Source organism: Mus caroli, chromosome 18 (assembly GCF_900094665.2).
Source record: "Mus caroli chromosome 18, CAROLI_EIJ_v1.1, whole genome shotgun sequence".
NCBI lineage: Eukaryota > Metazoa > Chordata > Mammalia > Rodentia > Muridae > Mus > Mus caroli.
The window spans coordinates 4,112,995-4,135,181 of record NC_034587.1 but is presented as its reverse complement, the minus strand read 5'-3'; the positions used below and the strand labels follow the sequence as shown (position 1 = coordinate 4,135,181).

Below are 22,187 nucleotides of genomic sequence, written 5' to 3'. Positions count from 1 at the left end.
TTTTTCCTCTGTGTGACTCATTCCACTCCTTGGCTACAAAGAACGGAATATAGTAACAGTCAAGGAAAGGAAGGTGTGCCTTTCTCTCATATTTCTTTTTTATTTTTGAAGAATGGTATACATTTTCTGTCTCAGGTTATATAAACTTGCATAATGTTGACAAGCATGAAAGGTTAAAAGAAAACTATCCTCTTAATATATACTTCTTTGAAACTTAAAAATCAAAACACTTCCTTTGCTTTTCAAGAGCACTGTTTTGCTTGACGGCCCAGAATAAATCCAGTAAAAGTGACATGTTCCAGCCGTCACTTACACGTACACCTTCAGGGGAATTCATGGGATCATCCTAAGATTACACTTTGTGTTTTATTTTCATTTTATAGGTCTGTATGAGCTGTTGGCTGCTCTGCCTGCCCGGCTGCAGCCACATGTGGATAGCCAGGAGGACCTGACCTTCCTCTGGGACATGTTTGCTGAAAAGAGCCTGCATTCACTGGTCAAGGTAAGCCACACTAATGTCAGATTCTCTTTGCAAAAAGCAGATGGAAAAATATTTTTAGTGCCATCTAGTAAACCAGAGATGTGATTGTTATTGTCTGAAAACAAAACAGCCTTGTTCTGTTTCATGGCCGGGTGTGGAAGTTGTTAAAAATCTTACCAGAAATACATAGGTGACTTCACTGAAGGGCAGCGATGCGGCTGCGCATGCTAATGTGGCAGTGTTCAGCTGCCCTTGTTTAGACAAAGGACGAAATAGTGGCAGGAAGGTTGAGACTCTGTTATGTTCGACATTCTCGAGCTGGAATTTCACTTAAATAAACAAATGTTCACAGCAGAAATGAGAAGGATATGTGTTCTGAGGCCAGAAACGGCAGCAGGCCAGAAGCCACGTTAATTTAAAATAATTTCCTTTAACAAAGTCAACTGAAATTCTAGTAAGCTGTTTCTTTTATTGGCCTGACTCCATCGAAATGGTATTTTGTAGATAAATACAGTGGAGCTAAATACGAATAAAAACAATTTTGGAGACTGTTGTAAGGAAAACATCCCACCACGAGAACCATCAGCCACCAGGAACCAGATCCCGTCTTAGAGAAACACTGGGAGTGACCAGCACTCTTAAAATAGTAAAATGAGAAGAAGAAGCTCACTGGAAACTATGCCACTCCTGTTTCTGGAAATCCGAACTGTGTTTTCTCTCATCTAACTCAAGCTGAAAGGAGTGATGGATCTTTCTTGTGTCTGTAGGAGGCTGATGCCCACAGTTCCCTGAAACCTGGACTGATTTTATTCAGCTAACTTTGTTATGGTTGCCTGTCAGGATGGGAGACTTTTAACTGATACATAATATTTGAAAATTCACGTCTGAATTGCCAATGTGTACAGAACAGGGCTGGTCTGTGTGTCTTCTCCTAAAATGGCTGTTGTGAATGGTGGCGATGCTTGAGCAGCTGCAGTCAGTGTGTGGTACTCCCCTAGCAGCACATTGAAAGATCATTCATTCATTCACTTCTTCATAATGACGCAATTGCCAACATGTCTTTATGCTGTAATTCATTTTAGACAGCTTAGTTAATTTCTTGGGGCAAGTGAGAAATGGTTTTTGGATTACAACTGAGGAATTCATGCCTATAATAATAATAATAATAATAATAATAATAATAAAAATAAAATGCTTCTGTGTTGAATGTAGGGAAGTTGAGTAGCTACAGACATATGCACACTGATTTTAGCTTTTGCCAAAAGGACTAAGGTGTATTTGCATTGGCATCATCCCTGGGTCATTAAGTAAACATTTCCCTAAATATAGATGTTTGTGTATTTGTATTTGTAACATAGCTGCAATTTCATAACCTAAAGTGGAAGTCAGAATGTGTACCGGCAAGTTGACAATTTCTATAGAACCGTAATTATCTCAGTTCTTGGATAACTATGTAAGTCAGGCAGATTTATTAAGTATTGAGGAAAAGGTTATCGGAGCACATAAAAAGGTCAAAGAACTCTGAACTTTATTGCTAAAAGAATAAACTAGAGTATAAAACAAATCCCTAGTCACATTGGATGGTGAGCCTCAAGCATAGGACCCTTGCTAAAGTATCCATCAGAGGCAGTGGGTAGGAAGCATACAAGAGGGTGCTAGTATCTGGTCCCTAAAGCCAGTGCAGCGAATGGTGGATGCTGCCAACCTTTAGATAGCACAGTTGACGTGTACACTGTCTCAGAGGTTGTCAGGAATTGCTATAGCAGGGATTTTTCTTTTTTTTTTTTTTTTGGTTTTTCGAGACAGGGTTTCTCTGTGTAGCCCTGGCTGTCCTGGCACTCACTTTGTAGACCAGGCTGGCCTCGAACTCAGAAATCCACCTGCCTCTGCCTCCCGAGTGCTGGGATTAAAGGCGTGCGCCACCACGCCCGGCTAGCAGGGATTTTTCAAATGAGTCTTTTGTATTGCTAGCATGTTTGTGATTCCACCATACGCTCCTCTGTCTCCAGCTCTGATCAGATGCAGACCTCCAGTGTGTCCTCTGACTGACCCATTCTATTAGTTTTAAATATGTAAAGTTTAAAACGCCTCCAGGAGGCAAGCTCATGGGATCTTAGCTTAAAACAGCTGGAACAAACCATGTAACTGTGTTCCAAACGCCTCTATTTAAGGCTGGGGGACAGAAGCCTTTAGCTTTTGTACATAAATCTTGCTAGAGCCAAAGGAATTTGTTTGAAAAGATTTGTTATAGAGTGAACCAAAATGTGCTTTGGTTTTATGCTCTTGCCTGAAGTGAAAGCCGTTAGTGTGTGATTTAGTACTGGAAAATGCAGTGTTTGATTTTTATTCCAGCACAGAATTTTCATGCTCCTTGTAGTGTGTGTGTGCGTGTTGTGTTTGTGTTTGTGTTTGTGTTTGTGTGTGTGTGTGTGTGATATTACCACACAGTTTTAAATGTTTAAAATACTTGTAACCTTTGGGTCTGATGCAACATATATTCAAGAAGAGACTTTGCACACACAGTCTGAGCAACTGTCTTAGGATAGTGAGATTGATGTTAGAAGACCTGTCCAACTTTTGGACAGTGCTACCCAATACTGCCATCTGTAAAGTTGATGCCCCAGAACAGCACATCTGATTTACTAAAATAAAATAAAATAAAATTACCCCAAAATCTCAACATTTTAAATAAGTTTATGATTTTGTACTAGAACACATTCATTCTTAGATGCATTGGCTGAGGGTATTTTTTCTCTTTTTTTTTTTTTTAATATTGGATATTTTATTTACATTTCAAATGTCTTCTCCTTTCCAGGTCTTCCCTTCGAAAACCCCCTATTCCATTCCCCCTCCGGAGCCCTGCCTCTATGAGGGTAAATTTTAAAAGAAAAAAAATCTGAAGCTAGATGGCGGTGGTGGCATACACATTTACTTGTAGCACTCAGGAGGCAGAGGCAGGCATATCTTTGTGATACAGAGTCTACCAGGGTGAGTTCCAGGACACCCAAGGCTACACAGAAACCTTGTCTTGAAAAACACCCCCCCCCCAAAAAAAAAAACCAAAACCAACCAAACAAAAACAAAAACAACAAAAACCAAAGGACTGAGTAATAAAAGGTGCTAGTGTGGTGTCTGTCAGTTTGAGGAAGAAGGTGGTACTGACAGGCTCTGAAAACTCTCATGGCTACTTGATGTCACCTATTGAGCTTCCTGTCTGGGTGAGGGAACACACACTGCCCACACAGCACTTGCTAACACGCAGGGTCCATGGAGCATATCTTTTATGTACTAAGTTCATTTCTAGATTTGTCTTCTCTTTTTACTACCTTTTTTTTTTTTTTTAAAAGAATGAGATTTAAATTTCATTTAGTTGTGTGTATATTTATAATCTGATTTAAATTTATTTTAGAATAAGAACTTGCTTAAATATTGGATTTCTTTTAAATTAGGCTGCATTTGTGTCTCCTCAAGAAACTTCTGTTTTTAACAAAATTTTGTTGGCTCTCAGGATAAAAATATCCAATCGTGATGACTGTTAATTCTTGCCATGTTCCCGCCGTCATTTCAGTAGTTGTGTCGGGGGGAGACATGAGGAAAAGAAGTTATTGGAGATTTATGCTTTTCTAGACCCTGGAGTATTTCAACAAACACAAATTTTGTATTTTAAGGGAGGTTTTCCTTGCACAATAGAATTTTTCTGGGATTTCAGTGTTTAAAACAATAATGCTCAGAGCTGTGGAACTTCAGTTGGTGACGTGCTTACCATAAAGTCACGAGGCTCTGCATTTGACTCTGCTGAGCCCATGTTAACACAGAGGCCTGGTACTTTGCGCTCATGCTGCTAGGACAAGGAGGAATTCAGAGGCAGGTGGAGGTTTACTGGCTTATCAGCCCAGCCTGCTTGTGAGCCATTAAATGTGGTGGCTGGGAACTCAACTCAGATCCTCTGCCGGAGCACCGCATGCGCTTAGCCACTGGGACAACCCTCCGACGTGTTATCTCTTGGATACTGAGAGGCTAGATGCGGCATGTTGAGGATGCTGACAACAAAGCATTGGTTTGCAGTTGGAGAGGCATGCTGGGAGTGCTGTTGCCTAGCAATTGAGACTCCATCTGCTCCATAATCTACACAGGTGCCAAGCTACTGGAGTTGGGAGGGGACTCAGGAGTCATCTCTATAAGCTGTCTTATGACATTAGCCAAGAGTCTTGTATAGTACTGAACAACAGTGCTAGGAGTGGCCGTTTTTGCCTTCTTACTTGTTTAAGGGAGAAAAAATACAATTGTTTTCTCCTTTTCACCATTTGAATGATGTTAGTGAGTTGGACAGATGACTCAGCAGTTAAAAACACTTGACTGCTCATCCAGAGGACCTGGGTTTGATTCCCAACACCACATGGTGGCTCACAAACCAATGATAAATGCCCTCTCCTCACCTCAGACACAAGCATATGGTGCACAGACATACATGGTGGCATTGAACTCAAGTTGTCAGGCTTGTTGGCATGTGAATTGTCCTTCTGAGCCACCTTGCTAGTTCCCAGTGTCTGGTTTGTAATTGCTGTGTGCTATAGTTTTGGTACAGGTTATACTTCCTTCCCTAAGGCTCTTGCTTTGGAAGAGTGGCCTCCACTGGGATAACACTGAGCACTGATGGGACTTTTAAGATGGGAGAGTCTGGTGCTACTACCTGCCCTGAGCAGGGATTAGTTCTCAGTGAGCCTGGCCCCAGAGTAGCATTGCACTCTGACTCCCTCTTCCCTTGACATTGCTGTGGAGTAGCTGCAGCATGTACCGTCTCACCTTACTACTGTGCACATGGCTAACGATGTTGACCTCTAATTCTGAGAAATCAAACCTCTGTTGTCTTTAAAGTACCACCCTCAGATTCCTCATTGTAGCCATAGAATATGGAGTGGTCTGTCTGACCATTCACATTTAACATCATGATTTGTGTATTGGGTTCATATTTATCATGCCTCAGTAGCATTCTCTTCAACACAATTGTTCGTTTTAATCTGGGACCATACCCTTACTTATCCTTCCCCGTGTTTAATTGGACATTTTATGTTATACCAGTTGCCCTCTTAGCATTTCAATGATATTTGCCTCCTAGTACATTTACAGTTAATTTGGATCTGCCTTCAGATAATGCTACCATTTCACAGGTGTCAGGTACAGTTGTCAGCCAAGAATATGCTACGTTCTTTTTTCCCCCCCTTTCTCTTAGTATTCCTGTCAAGTCTAGAACCACCCACTAAGTGGTTGTCTTCACTGCTTTGAACAAACAGCTAGGTATTAGCTGAGAAATTCCCAGTAAGAAAAATAAAGGGTTGTAGTTTACTTTTACTAACTGTTTTCCCACCATTCCTTTGTTGTTAGTTAGTTTGTTTGTTTGTTTGTTGTTTTGTGGATCTCAGTACTCTAGCCTGAGATCTATATAATGTATTTTACTCTGAAAAGTGACCCCTAATACGTTTTTGGAAGGCAGACCTACTGGTAATGAATTCCTTGCGTTTTTGTTTGTCTGGAAAGTTCATGTTTTCCCTCTACTTGTGACATGTAATTTCACTGCCTACACAAATTGTAGAGTGGTGTTCTTTTTCTTCCAACATGTAAAATAGTTTCCTTAATTGTTTCCTTGCCTGCATGATTTCTGATAGAACACTAGTGTTAATCTCAGCTAAGTTCATGGAAGATAAGGGTCACTAAAGACAGGGTGTTGTGATGATTCTCATACCATCTCCCACCCTGAAGGCTTCTTCTTGGTTTTGATCCTCTGGTTTTAATGCAATGGGCAAAGGTGTGGATGCTTCAGAATGTGTCTTAATTTTTATGGATTTATTTATTTACTTTTAGATTCCTGTGCTTTGGTTTGTGTTTGTCATTAATTTTGGAGAACTCTGGCCTCTAGCTCCTTCCCATGTTTGCCTTTCCTCCTCCCAGGGCTTCTAGTTCAGTGTTACCTTTTCCTAATTGCCTCACAGCTCCTAGGGTTTTGTTTCTCACCCTTCTCCACTAATACTCTGGTTTGCATTTCCACAGGGGAGCTGCCATTAATTATCTTCCCCTTCCCTGGTATGGGGTTTAAATGACATCATTGCCTTAGGTTCCTGTCTTTGAACCCTTGCTGTTTGGGGGAGATTAAGGAAGCTCTAGGAGGTGTGGCCTTGCTGGAGATTTCATTGCCAGGGTGAGGCCTTTAGGGTGTCTAGCCTTGTGCCACTTCCTGTGAGTGCTTTAGGCTTTCTGCAGGGCTGCCTACTGCCCCGAATTTATGGACTCTTTCTGCGGAACAGAGAACATGTTTAGCTCTTCCTTCTATAAGCTGCTTTTGGTGGAGTATTTTATCAGAGCAGCAGAATGTAAGTGCTACACCTGGCTGCTGTGTTCTGTTGACTGAGAAGCATAGCAAAGGCAGCGTTTGTTTCTTCACAGCCATTCTAGTTGCTAGACTTTCCTGTTGATGATGGTGGCATCAGTCTCTGCCTGTTACCTGCCGTGGCGGCTCATGCACTGCTTCCTCCATTTGAACTTTCAGCATATTGAGTATAGTTATTTTAAATTCATTGTTTCCTTTGCCAAATCCACCTTGCCTGACTCTCCTTGATACTTGATTCATCTCCTTGGGCTTTGTTTCCCTGATGTTATCCTGCCTTGGAATTTTTTGTTGAAAACTAGGTGTGATTTAATGGGGTAACAGGAACTCAAGGATCCAGCCTTTCCTGTGAGTTTTTATGTTAGTGTGGCTTAGAACTGAGCGTGTATAGTTTAGTCCCAGAGATTTGAGTTTCCTTTGTGCCCTTCTCCCCTAGTCACTCAGCCCTGTGTTCTTAGAATTTTCTTTTTCATTTTCTTTCTTTCCTTTCCCTTCCCCTTCCTTCCTTCCTTCCTTCCTTCCTTCCTTCCTTCCTTCCTTCCTTCCTTCCTTCTTTCCTTTCTCTCTCTCTCTCTCTCTCTCTCTCTCTCTCTCTCTCTCTCTCTCTTTCAGTGGATATTTTATTTATTTACATTTCAAATGTTATCTCCTTTCCTGGTTTCCCCTCCCAAATCCCCATCCCACCCCACCCCCCACCTCCTGCTTCTATGAGAGTGCCCCTCCCCAACTCCCACCCTGGCATTCCCCTACACTGAGGCATCTAGCCTTCACAGGACCAAGGGCCTCCCCTCCCATTGATGCCAGACACGCCATCCTCTGCTACATATGCAGCTAGAGCCATGGGTCCCTCCAGGTGTGTTCTTTGGTTGGTGGTTTAGTCCTTGGGAGCTGGGGGAGGGGGTGCTGGTTGATTGATACTGTTGTTCTTCCTATAGGGTTGCAAACCCCTCCAGCCCTTCAGTTCTTTCCCTAACTCCTCCATTGTAGGTCCCCCCATCCCCGTGCTCAGTCCAAGAGTTGGCTTCAAGCATCCACATTTGTATTTGTCAGGCACAGTCATAGCCTCTTAGGAGAAAGCTATATCCGGCTCCTGTCTGCAAGCACTTGTTGGCATCCACAATAGTGTCTGGGTTTGGTGTCTATATATAGGATGGATTCCCAGGTGGTGCAGTCTCTGGATGGCCTTTCCTTCAGTCTCTGTTCCACACTTTATCTCCATATTTCTTTTAGACAGGAACAATTCTGGGTTAAAAATATGGAGATGAGTGGGTGGCTCCATCCCCAAACCAGGACCTGTACTTTGTTGAGTCCTGGGAGCCTCTTGCTTTCCTGGCATCTGGGATTTTCTGGTGGCTACCCCCAGTTATCCATCCCCCATTGCTACACACCTCTGTTCAATTTCCTGACCCTCTATCTACCATCCTCATCTCTTCCCATACCTGATCCTGCCTCCCTCTTCCTCTCCCCCACCTCTCTTCCTCCCAAGTCCCTCCCACCCTCTACCTGCCTCCCGCGAGTATTTTGTTCCCCCTTGTAAGAAGGACTGAAGCATCCACACTTTGGTCTTCCTTCTTCTTGAGCTTCATATTGTCTATGAGTTGTATCATGGGTATTCCAAGCTCAGTGAGTACATACCATGTGTGTTCTTTCGTGACTAGTTTACCTCCCTCAGGATGATATTTTCTAAAAAACCTTTTTAGAGTCCTGCCTCAAGTACCTCAAAGCTCTCACTTGTTACCTATTGGGACAGCATTGTAGACTTAATTGGTGATGGCAGATTTTTAGAAAACAATTCAGCAATCTTATTAAATGCCTGCCTTCTTTTCTTCTTCTTTTTTTCTTTTTTCCTTTCCTTTCCTTTCCTTTCCTTTCCTTTCCTTTCCTTTCCTTTCCTTTCCTTTCCTTTCCTTTCCTTTCCTTTTCTTTCTAGATGGATCTATTGGGCAAATGTATTTGAAGCATATTTATTTTCTCATTCTGCAACTGAAATTCCATAGTATTCCTTCCCTGACTTCAGAACTGGTGGCTCTTGTGGAAGAACATGTGGGGATCCTTCTTTGTCAGGACCCTCAGGAGATTGTAACTCTCATGCCAGTCTCAATTTATAATACAAACTTGAATAGCACATCAAACACCATAGAATAACTATATCTATATATGAAGATACGTAAGTTCTAGAGTGGTTAGGAAGGGTTAAAGGTGCAGCTTGTAACAAAGAGGCCTGAGAAGTCCAGGCTGAGAAACCAGTAGGACTAGATGTTGATAAGATGTATGGATAAGCTGCAGGGGAGAAGCTGAACAAGCAGAGTGGCCATACACATCACAGATCTGAGAGAGAAGCAGCAGAGGAAAAGGCAGGAAGAACTTTTCCAGATGAAGAAACAGGTAGGTACACAGATGGATGGCAGGTCCAGATGGGTGAGCAGGAGTTACAGGCAGATAGCAATGGTAGGTCAGGATTCCTTAACATACACTCTGGGTGGCCGGATGGCACACTGGTAGGTACCTTCACTATTCTAGAGTTGAGCTTCACCTCTTTCTGGGGTCCATATGAGGTAGTTTTAACCTTGATCTGGTGTGTCCTGTACATTTTTGGTCTGGTTTTCCTCATAAAAATTTAATCCATTCATGGGCTCTACAGTATCAGCTCACCCCAACACATTTTATAGAGTGGTATCCTTTGTTCTCCCAGCGAGAAGTTGTTTTCAGGCTTTGGGACAGCAGTTGTGTTGGACATATGGTACAGTTTGAGAGTGCACTCAGGTGCAAGATCATCTTCCGTCTTTAAAGCAGAATCAAATGTTACTTTAAAAGTGGAGGTCCCTCAGGGCAAGGCATAGCCTGAAACACTGTAATCTTCCACAGTATGGAGTAACTTAGGGAAAGGAGTTTGACCTCAACGTCCTTTAACAGACTTGTTTCTGAACTTAAAATGTTGAAAATTAACACAATTTATTCACTCTCTGTTTGGGTTTATTAGTTTTTACAGGAAAAAGCATGAAGGAGGCCTCTGTCTTTCTCTGTGGAAGAGGTCAGGGGTATGTGAGATTAATCTTTCTTTCCCCTTATAAGTGGTTTGGTTATCAGTTCTCTTTAAACCAGTTACCTCCTGTGTACGTTTAGCTGACACTTCTTAGTGCCATGGCGCTCTCGTTTGTTCATCCTTTGCCCTAATTAATAGAGTGTTTTGAGGTAACACACATCTCTTCACTGGAGCCTCCCTCTGCCTCCCTCTGGCTTTCTCAGTCCTAGTGATGGCTATTAAAAACATACACATGAGATACTTAGGGTGTAGTCTAGAAGGTGGGGTTTACTGCAGAGTACAGAGGGGCACTCTGAATTGGTGAGAGAGGACAGTGGCTAAGGGCACAGTTCTACCTGTTCACATTTATGGCATGCTTGATTCTATTGCTAATGTCTCTTGGGCAAATGAGCTCCATCTAAAGTGTTTTCTTATGGAGTGCTTGTCAGACTTATTCTATCAACTGTTAAGGGAATAGAAAAAGTTATTGTCTGTGCTCTTTACTAGAAAGTTTCTGGCTAGACACTGATCTTAGGCCCTGCCAAATATTCATGATGCTACATCCCTGTCCTGGGCCAGAAATACAGGACACATTCCAGTCTTCGAGTTGGCTATCAGCGTCCCATGGCCCCAGCTGTTGGTTTCAGAAGCTGCTAGTTTGGAATGAAGGGTCCATCTCCAGGGCTCTCCAAGCCTGCTGAGATCTGACTAGCTACCTAATGGTTTTATCGTGTTTCCTAGTCAGTTACTGTCAATTTCTCTCATTTTTTTTCCAAGATGAGATTTTATTAAGCTTCTCATTAGAGGATTAATGACTGTCATTGGGGGTGACATTCCTGAGGTAGTGAATTAGATTCAAGGCTGAGTTAATTTTATAAGATATGTACAAATCCAGGGATTTTTGGAAACACATCAATCTGTATGGAGAGGGAGGGATGGTGTCATATTTAGAGAGCAAACCCCTTGGGGAGCTTACGTTACTTGCCTCTGAAGTATTGTTTGCCTTGGGTGGGAGGAAAGAGAAAAAAAACAGCCAGACACCGTGAACGATCCATGGCCACCTGGTCTGACAGAGCCGCTCCTTGGGCCCCAGCAGCTGGTAATGCTCCTGGGCCAATCAAACGTAACTGTCCAGCCAGCTCTGTTGGAGAAACCAGACAGACGTATTTCATATGTTATAGGTTACACTTTTCTGGGCACAGAAACACGTACAGCCTACTGGAGATAGGAATTCCTGAGGCTCTGGGTAAATTGTTGTTTTTGTAATTCATACTCTCAAAACAATGGCCATATGTGGCCCTTCTTAAGTTTGCTGGAGAGGAGAGTGAATCAGAGCCAGGTTGGTGAAACCGTGATGGATCTGCGTCTCTACCCAGTCTGAGTTTGCTATAATGGAATAGTGCCTTTTGGAAGTTAGAGTGCATACAGATGACTTGGCAAGAATTCATGCTTTCAGAACAACCACCTAACGTGTGTACTTAGCCACAATTTAATGGGAAGGAATCTATTAGTCCCACAGAAACATCTTTCCTAGAAATATCACTGCCCTTGAGAACAGTCATTCATTAGAATGCCTGAAGTCAAGAGGTCTCTAATATTTTCATTTCCTTTGTCCAGAAATTCCTGTTACTCCCTAATTCCAGGGAATAGGAAGGTACTCAGCTTCCCTAGATACTGAGCTCAGCAGGGCAGGGGCCTCACCAGCAACTGCACTCCCAACCTCAGGAGGAATTGCCAGATTGTTCTACAAGGATTGATCTTAGTAGGGAAACAAATGCATATTGAAACATGTATTTATAAATCTACTGTCTTGGATCAAATGAAAATTACAAGGAAACCTCCTAAATAAGCTGATTTGGGCTGGAAGACTGGATAACATTCCCTGAAGTTTAGTTAGGTACCATATGTCCTTGTTAACCGCTACTACCTCCACCACCATCATGATGGAATGAGAGACAGCAGTCCAAGTGTGCGGGCAGAGGAAGGTAGTCTCCAGAAAGGAATGTTGTGTCTGCGGCATAGCATTTGTGATTCATCTCTATTGGGTTCCCATCCATCCTCCCACACCCCTCTCTCCCCTCTCTGCCATTTCCTTCTCATAGCTTGCACCATGGAGCGATGGGTACACTGAGTCTTTGTATCAGTCCTAGTAGTGTTCTGTGTGTTCAAGCTCCAGCACCTGTCAAGATATATCTCAGTCCTGGTTCAGGTATAACCCTGTGCAATTAGGCTGATTGACTTCCATTCTGGCCTTAAACATGGCCTCATCTGCATTCTTACCGACACATAGTGCCTCAGTTGCTTTATATGCAGAGTACCTGCTTTGCAGTGCTTATTATCAAGATCGATTATTAATAACTTACTGAATCAAATTCAGATTAACAAATGAGTATGTGAAGGGTACTTTAACTGGTATCTGGTGCATAGTGAGTTATAACTATAATGACCCCTATTTTATTTTATTTTGGTTTATCTTGGTTTTTCGAGACAGGGTTTCTCTGTATAGCCCTGGCTGTCCTGGAACTCACTTTGTAGACCAGGCTGGCCTCGAACTCAGAAATCCACCTGCCTCTGCCTCCCGAGTGCTGGGATTAAAGGCGTGCGCCATTTTCTAACCTTATTACATTTTTGGTTTTTTTTTTTTCCTTTTATTTTTTTGTACTGTTTAAAATTGTAGCAAAAATTTGATAGCAGGTAGGGCGTGATGGTGCATACCTTTGTTTCCAGTACTTGGGGGGCAGAGGCAAGCAGATATCTGTGAGTTCAAGGCCAGTCTACTCTACAAGAGTCCAGGACAGCTAGGGCTCTGTTATTAAGAGAAACCCTGTCTCGAAAAAATTTTTTTTTGGTTTTTCGAGACAGGGTTTCTCTGTGTAGCCCGGGCTGTCCTGGAATTCACTCTGTAGACCAGGCTGGCCTTGAACTCAGAAATCCGCTTGCCTCTGCCTCCTGAGTGAAAAACAATTTTTTCGATAGCAGAATTAATTAGAAATTCTTAACACAGTTCTTGAGTTACCCAAACGTTTCCTGGCTATTGTAGGTGTAGAAGCAAAAGTGTTGTAGACCCCTCCTCAGTCCAAAACAAAATCCTTGCACTTGAGTCTTACTGAGAGCATGCACCAAAGTCTGAGGCTCTGAGTTTTATTTGTGTTTGCTGGCTCCATTAGGGTCTTTCGGGGGCTGTTTGCACTGACGTCATGCTCCCTTTTTGTGGGAAGGTGGACTGTATACTGTTAGCACCTCGGACACTTGTGAAGTCCTTTGGGCCTGGTCTATGAGTAAAGTGTTCCTGTCTATTCTGCATTGTTTAACAGTGTCGTGGGGTCTGAGAGAGGTTGCCAGATTACAGGAGATAGAAAAAGCTGTTCGGTCCATTCTCCCCAAACAGCTTGATTTCCATTAATTGCACAAAAACATACTTGGTCTCTTGGAGGCACAATGAAGGCTGCCCACATCCCACTGTACTGGTTGACTGACTTGTACCTGTTGGAAGATAATTGACTTAATGTTGTTTGGCTTTTTAGTCAGCTCTAGTTGTAGCATGAATTGTGTTATCTTTCTTACAGATAGATCTAGTTCATGACAATTTTCTTTATTAAACAGGTTCAAAATGGAAGTTTTGTTAGTATTTTAATTAATTAATCTGTTGTGTATCTCAGTAAAGGTATCTTTTCATGATGTTATCAAAAGGAAAGGCAGGCGTTAGATTGGTTTAAAATTCTTTCTACGCTACATATGTTGTCTTTCTTTAACTTTTTTTATTAGATATTTTCTTTATTTACATTTCAAATGTTATCCCCTTTCCTAGTTTTCCCTCCGAAAATCCCTTACCCGCTCCACGCCCCCCGCCCCTGCTCTCCAACCAACCCACTCCCCATTCTTGGACCTGGCATTCCCCTATACTGGGGTATAGAGCCTTCACAGGACCTACTGGGCCATCCTCTGCTACATAAATAGCTAGAGCCACAAGTTTCACCATGTGTTTTCTTTGATTCATGGTATAGCTCCAAGGAGCTCTGGGGGGTACTGATTAGTTCATATTGATGTTCCTCCTATGGGTTTTCAGTCCCCTTCAGCTCCCTGGGTATTTCTCTGGCTCCTTCATTGGAAACCTTATGCTCTGTCCAATGGATGACTGTGAGCACCCACTTCTGTGTTTGCCAGGCACTGGCAGAGCCTCTCAGGAGACAGCTATATCAGGCTCCTGTCAGCAGTCTCTTGTTGGCAACTGCCTAGTGACTGGGTTTGGTGGTGGTTTATGGGATGGATCCCCAAGTGGAGCAGTCTCTGAATGGTCGTTCCTTCAGACTCTGCTCTGAACTTTGTCTCTGCAAGTCCTTCCTTGGGTATTTTGTTCCCCATTCTAAGAAGGAATGAAGTATCCACATTTTGGTCTTCCTTCTTCTTGAGTTTCATGTGTTTTACAAATTGTATCTTGGGTATTCTAAGTTTCTGGGCTAATATCCACTTATCAGTGAGTGCATATCATATGTGTTCTTTTGTGATTGGGTTACCTCACTCAGGATGATATCCTCCAGATACATTCATTTGCCCAAGAATTTCATAAATTCATTGTTTTTAATTGCTGAGTAGTACTCCATTATGTAAATGTACCACATTTTCTGTATCCATTCTTCTGTTGAGGGACATCTGGGTTCTTTCCACCTTCTGGCCATTATAAATAAGCCTACTATGAACAGAGTAGAGCATGTGTCCTTATTACAAGTTGGAACATCTTCTGGGTTTATGCCCAGGAGAGGTATTGCTGGATCTTCTGGTAGTACTATGTCCAATTTTCTGAGGAACCGCCAGACTGATTTCCAGAGTGGTTGTACAAGCTTTCAGTCCCACCAGCAATGGAGGAGTGTTCCTCTTTCTTCACATTCTTGTCAGCATCTGTTGTCATTTGAATTATTGATCTTAGCCATTCTGACTGGTGTGAAGTGGAATCTCAGGGTTTTTTTGATTTGCATTTCCCTGATGATTATGGATATTGAACATTGCTTCTCAGCCATTCCATATCCCTCATTTGAGAGTTCTTTGTTTAGCTCTGTACCCCATTTTTAAATAAGGTTATTTGATTTTCTAGGTTCCAGCTTCTTGAGTTCTTCGTATATATTGGATATTATATTAAATACCTATCGGATTTAGGATTGGTAAAGATTCTTTCCCAATCTGTTAATGACCTTTTTGTCTTATTGACAGTGTGTTTTGCCTTACAGAAGATTTGCAATTTTATGAGGTCCCATTTGTCAATTCTCAATCTTATAGAACAAGCCATTGCTTCCCTTGCATTTGGAGCATAGATATTCAGAATTGAGAGTTCATCTTGGAAGATTTTACCTTTGATGAGTATGAAGTGCCCCTCCTTGTCTTTTTTGATAACTTTGCATTGGAAGTCTATTTTATTCGATATTAGAATGGGTACTCCAGCTTGTTTCTTGGTGCCATATGCTTGCAAAATTGTTTTGCAGCCTTTTACTCTGAGGTGGTGTCTGTCTTTGTCCCTGTGGTAGGTTTCCTGTATGCAGCAAAATGTTGGGTCCTGTGTATGTAGCTATTCTGTTAGTCTATGTCTTTTTATTGGGGAATTGAGTCCATTGATATTAAGATATATTAAGGAAAAGTAATTGTTACTTCCTGTTATTTTTGTTGTTAGAGTTGGGATTCTGTTCTTGTGGCTATTTTCTTCTAGGTTTGTTGAAAGTTTACTTTCTTGCTTTTTGTAGGGTGTCATTTCCCTCCTTTTGTTGGTCTTTTCCGTTATTATCCTTTGAAGGGCTGGATTCGTAGAAAGATATTGTATGAATTTGGTTTTGTCATGGAATACTTTGGTTTCACCTTCTATTGTAATTGAGAGTTTTGTTGGGTATAGTAGTCTAGGCTGGCATTTGTGCTCTCTTAGGGTCTGTATAACATCTGTCCAGGATCTTCTGGCTTTCATAGTCACTGGTGAGAAATCTGGTGTAAGTAATTTTGATAGGTTTGCCTTTACATGTTACTTGACCTTTTTCCCTTACTGGTTTTGATATTCTATCCTTATTTAGTGCATTTGTTGTTCAGATTATTACATGTAGGGAGGAATTTCTTTTCTGGTCCAGTCTATTTGGAGTTCTGTAGGCTTCTTGTATGTTCATGGGCATCTCTCTCTCTTTAGGTTAGGGTAGTTTTCTTCTATTATTTTGTTGAAGATATTTACTGATCCTTTAAGTTGAAAGTCGTCATTCTCGTCTATGCCTATTATCCCCAGGCTTGGTCTTCTCATTGTGTCCTGGATTTCCTGATGTTTTGAGTTAGGATCGTTTTGCATTTTGCATTTTCTTTGATTGTTGTGTGCATGTTTTCTATGGAATCTTCTGCACCTGAGTTTCTCTCTTACATCTCTTGTATTCTGTTGCTGATGCTCACATCTATGGTTCCTGATTTCTTTCCTAGGATTTCTGTCTCCCTTTGTGATTTCCTTAGTGTTTCTACTTCCATTTTTAGATCCTTGATTGTTTTGTTCAATTCTTTCACCTGTTTGGTAGTGTTTTTCTGTAATTCTTTAAGGGATTTTTGTGTTTCCTCTTTAAGGTCTTCTAGCTTTTTACCTGAGTTTTCCTGTATTTCTTTAAGGCAGTTATTTATTTCCTTCTTAAAGTCCTCCATCATCATCATGAGATGTGACTTTAGATCCATGTCTTGCTTTTCTTGTGTGATGGTGTAACTAGGACTTGCTATGGTGGGAGAGTTTGGATCTGATGATGCCAAGTAACCTTGGTTTTTGTTGCTTCTGCTCTTAAGCTTGTCTCCTGCCATCTGATTATCTCAAGTGCTTGCTGCTCTCAATATATATATCTATTGGAGCCTGGCCTTCCTATAATCCTGGTTGATTCAGGACTTCTCAGAGTCCAGCTTTCTCTGTGATCCTGTCATCTGGGCTCCTGTAAACCTGAGATTCTTTCTGTGTCAGAGTTCTTGGCACTCAAGCTTCCTCTGAGACCCTGAGATCCTGGTGTGACCAAGCTCATGTTGTCTTGGGATCCTGGAATCCTAAGATCCTGGCTGTGTTACAGTGCCTGGAAGTGGTGTCTCCTCTGTGGACCGTGGAACTGTCTGGCATGTTTGAAACCAAGGTAAACCAGCACTGATCAAAAGGAACCCAAGCCACTTCTCAGGCAGGGCTCCTGTGTCCTTGCTCCTCCTGTCACAGACCCATCCTGATTGGTTTTGAACAGATGTTGTGTTCCACTCACCAGTGATCCTAAGATTGCGTGGAGAGTCCTCTGGGGACAGTGGGACCATCTGCTGAGTTAGCGCCCAAGGTGACCCCTACATATAATATTTAAAGGAACTTTAACATTTTCTAATGAAATATTTTTCAAAGTTTGAAAGCCCTCATAAGTTTTGGTGTGAATTTGTGATTAAGGTATTACTATAAGCTTGAATTACTATAAGAAATCTACATATGAGATTGTAGGCTTCTTTTTTAGGCAGGTAGTAGCCTCAAACTCCATATGTAGATCAGACTGGTCTTATAATCACAGAGCTCCTCCTGCCTCTGCTTCCCAAGTTGGGGGATTAAAGTCATGTGCCACTGTACACAGTTTATTTTTTCCTGTGTGCATAAAATAAGATTAGTATAGAATAAGCCATTCTAACTCAGAAAGGTATTTTACATCTTTATCCACTTGTCTCTCTTACCCTCTATTCATTCATTCTGTGAGAATGATGTGCTCAGAAACAAACTTGACCATCCTGTCTCTTCATGTTAATCATGGCCACACCATTGGTGTGCTGATTAATATGTGTATGGAAGAGGGGTGTTTCACTGCGGGGCAGGATCCATCTAGGGCCAGTGGACTGCTTCCCTCGTTTATTTTTCCATTGTGGCCCTTGAGCTATCTAGTATTTCAGACCTTGAGTGGGCTCTCTCCTTAGTCTGAGCATAAAAGCATATGGAGCAGGGTTTTCTGAGGATGGCATGCAGTGGTCGTAGTGGGGTTGGCTAGAATATAAACCTCCATTGTCACAAGTCACTAAGATTTCAGGATCTGTTATTTGCAGTTCAGCTTGCTTAAATCTAGCAAGCATCTTCACCATATAACAACTCCAGATCTATTTCCCAGATGCAGCTTTATTGGAAACATGGTGGAACTCATAATGAACACGGTCACTCACATTCCATGAGGTTAGTTAGTTGTTTGTGATTGCTATGATCTGAGAATTGCTTGGTAAAAAGTTATTTCTCATCTTCTTCTCAAAAGGCTTCGGTATTTTCTTTATTGATAAACATCTGTCTCGCTCCTAATCAGTGTGTCCGGGTGAGCGGAGGAGTAGAGTCACTCTTTTGCTTGATTGTCCTCATGTACAGGTGAGCATGTATCATGTTGATCATGCTGGTTTTGTGTTCTCCCTCATCAGTAGTAAAATGGAAGACAAATGCTCTCACCTTCAACCATGTTGAACATGTTGAACATACCAGCTTTTTTATATCCTTGGCCTCTCCATCTTTTTTCTGGTTGGCACATTGGAATCACCAGGTGTGTCCTGATCCTGTATCTTTGTTTATATTTAATGCAATAAATTCAATTGTGTTTATCTAGCTCTTCAGAGAGCAAAAGCTGAAGAAAAACATTAGATACTAATTTTAAAAGACCCACCTCTACTTAAAAGAACTTCAGCAATGTAATCCAGTGAAGATGATTGCCAGGATTAAGACTGTATGAATGTGGAATGCTGAAATTTTAGAGGCTTGTGACAAAGACTCTCTTTTCTATTTGGTAATTAACTATCACACAGTTTTGCAGAACAAGCAAGGAATTTGAGGATCAAAGACACACAGGAACCTTTCTGACCACAAGCTTTTATAAGAGGAGAAAGCAGCTTTGGCTGCTCAGATGCTCTTGGCTATGCTGAACGCTTTGACTGCCATCCCTTCTTCATGTTTTGGAAGGGCAGCATCTCTGGTTGCTTTGGCCCTTATATTCATTTCTGTCTCAGATAAAAATTAAATGAGGCTAACTGGCAACTTAAAAATACATCCTATTTCTTGATAGCTATTGTTTAAGCAGTTGTAAGTGATACAGATGATAAATATTTCTGTTATTTGACAAAGACTTTGGTCTTTTAATTCAAGTGACCTGTGCTTCTTATAGGCAAACTGAATTAATCTTTAGGTGTCCACTAGATGGCACCATTCCTTAGGAAATTTAACACCTTTGCTCATTTGTCACTGATGGGTTAAAAATAAAAGAATCAAATTCAGGCCAAGGCAGTATTAAAAACTTGTGAAATTTTCTTACGTCATGTAAAGAGTTGTAGAGCTTTGTGGTAGAAGTATTTATGATTGATACTGTAATACATTTCCAGAGAATCAGATTTTGTCATTTTGCTCTTTCATGTGAAACATATTTAAATGTACACTGTGTTAGGTGGCAATGATAGAACAGTAAAAATGGGTTTGGTGGTCTTTTGTCATAACTCTGGGAATCCAGATCAGTCACATAAATAAGTAGAAACTGCTACTAATAAATGAGATTTGATACTAATGTAATGGGTGAAGAGGGGATGTTTGCTTGGATTTCTGGAAGTTTTGTTGAATAATTGGCCACTCAGCTAATTAAGAGAGGACAAAGTTTGTTTAAAAGTTTGCCAGGTGAAACAGGGCACAGCCGTTACCTGTACTTGCAGCACTTGAAGACTGAATGTAGGAGAATCGTGAGCTTCAGACCGCGGTGGCCCGAATGCATAAGGACAGCCTGAGCCACACAAGGAGACCCTGTCCTCAAAACCAGGAACTGGGAGAAAGGAGTATCAGGGAAGTAGGAGTGAGCTGAAGGAGATGTTTTAGGACTTGAGGTTCAGGACTTTTCATCTGTACTCCACTCATTGGAATGGCTGGAGCCACTTCTCATCTTTCTGGAGGTTCTTTTAGGTAGACACTAGACTTTTAGGAATCAGTGCTCGAGATTTTCTCCAGCTTTTCTTTCTGGAGATTTCTTCCATGTTTCATCTTTCTATCTAAGTTTTAAAATTTTTTGTAGTTAAAATTTAAATTGCAGTCATTAGTGAGGGATATCTGTTAATCTTTTCCCCTTTTAAAAAGAATTTCTACTATTATTCCATGTGTAGAATCTTTTGGAAAATAATTGATTCCCAAACTACTGCTCCAAGTACCTTATTTGAATGGCTTACTTTTTCGAATAGCTAGAGCCGCTTGTGGTCAGGTCTGATTTCATTCATTTTCTCTTAGTGTAGCTTCCTCTCATCTTTCCAGAGGTTCTTTTAAGTAGACACTAGACTTTAGGAATCAGTGTCTGAATTTTCTCCAGCTTTTGCTTTCTGGAGATTTTGCTTCTAACACTGTAAGACACACACACTTCTTAGAGAGTCACTAACACTGACCTCTTAGGGAGAGAGACACTGCTTTGACTTGTTATGTAGCCAGCTGAAGCTTGGGGCTGATTTTGAACTTAGTTTGTCTGACTTGTGTTCTGTGTTTTAAACCCCGACTTGTGCTCTGTATTTTAAACCCCGAGTTATTTTCAGACTGGAGATACAGTGTCTTTGGCAGAGTACTTCCCTAGCATGAACAGAGCTCTGTGTTCAATCCCTAAGACTACATAGACCTGGTATGCTGATGATCCCGGCACTCAAAAGGTAGAGGCTGGAAAACTAGAAGTTCAAGGCCACTCTTGGCTAGATGAGTTCCTATCTCCAAAACAAGGAAAACAGCAACTGAGCAGTAGAGTGTTGGTTTTATTTTATAATTTCTTCTTGTGTTTTATCCGTTGTGACTTTAGGACGGTTTCTTTTATGATCTCTCCATCCACCTGCTGTTTCTTCAAGGCTTACCTGAGCTTTCTACAGATGTTCAGTCCTTGGTCATCCTTAATAATCATCCTTAATAGAAGTTCCATCTGCCGGACTAGAGCAGAGACCCTAGGGATGCGTGCTCCAGATGAGCGGAGCAACCCCCTCCAACACAAAAGAATGAAGTCCAGATGTGTGCCTCGCATGCAAGCTCAGCTTTAGGGGAGGAAGGGAAGACGATGCTCGTGTTCTTGCTCATGGCAGGAGATGGCACCATTCTAGAATGGATATACTTTTAAACTCCATGGCTTTCAGGGTTTTTATCAAACAAAGCCTGGCACCTGCAGCCTGGAAATTGGAGACAATGGGAAAGAGCACCAGCCCACGTTACTCTCCCTCCTTCTAAGGCCTGCACCTCTGAGCACTGAGCAGAGATGTCTGGGCTCAATGACTTTTTTCTAGTCTCCCAGTTTGTTCTAATTTTAGTTAGTGGTTTCTTAAAAAAAGGGAGGGGGGCGGGGGTTGAAATGTTTTTGTTTTTCCTCTGACCAACCTATTTTCACTATTTTTAGTTGAAAATATTGTAGTATGGAGCTCCAGAGATGACTTGGTGGGTAACCTGTTCACTGTACAAGCCTGAGGACCTAAGGTTGCCCAATACTCTTGTGAAAATGTCAAGTGTGGTGCTGACTGTCTGTAACCACAACACTGGCGAGAAAGAGACAGGAGGATTCCAGAGAATAGCTAGTGTAGCTAGTTGGTAAGATCTTGACCCTATCCTCAAAACCAAAGCATGGAGATCTATAGAGGACGATATCACCCATGATCTCCACATATGCATACTTGCATTCACATAGGCATGTGTGCCCCACCTCCACTACAAATAAAAGATAAAATACAAAAGGAGGTGTTTTAGTACAGTGTAGAGACTTGACTCTCTTGCTTACCACTAAGCTCTGTCACCATAATTTTCAGTGACATTTTTACCATCCCCTGCTGTATATATCAAGATTTATTTAACCATTGGTTAGATTTTTTTAATGTTTAATTAGTACTTAGGTTATTTTCAAGTATAATTTATGTAAGAATAGGTGTTTTGATCTTTAATTTTCTCAGTTGTCTTGTTGAGCACCCTTGTCTCGTCACTGATTTGATGGCTCCGCCCACTTTCATCCCCATCTATTACCCCTCTGCCTGATCCTCAGGTTACTTCATTGTTGGCCAAAGGGAGTCCCTCTACCTGGAGCCTGTATTTTTGACAACACTCCAGTAGGCTCTAATGGAAGGTTTGCTGAAGATAATCTTATGTGTTCCCCACCCTTGTGTATTTGAAGATGGAGTCTGAGAATAAAGGTTTTCTGTTGAAATTAATTCTGCTTCTTCCTCCCAGTCCCAGGCTCCCAGAAATAAGAATCAGACTCAAAACACATTTACAAATACCTTGGCTATGTAGCTAGGCTCTTCTCTGAGTAGATCATAACTAAAATATCCCCCGCCCCCCTTTTTTTTTT

At 41.6% G+C, this 22,187-nt stretch overlaps 1 protein-coding gene across 3 annotated transcripts in view; it reads left to right on the top strand.

Annotated features, from left to right (window-relative positions):
* Positions 1-22,187, top strand: part of Mpp7 (membrane palmitoylated protein 7) — a 278,049-nt gene that overhangs the window by 101,767 nt on the left and 154,095 nt on the right. For all 3 annotated transcript variants that reach the window (XM_029472156.1, XM_029472157.1, XM_021150579.1), the window contains exon 3: positions 384-502. In XM_029472156.1, coding sequence (XP_029328016.1) covers positions 384-502 — 119 coding nt within the window. The remainder of the gene's footprint in view (positions 1-383; positions 503-22,187) is intronic.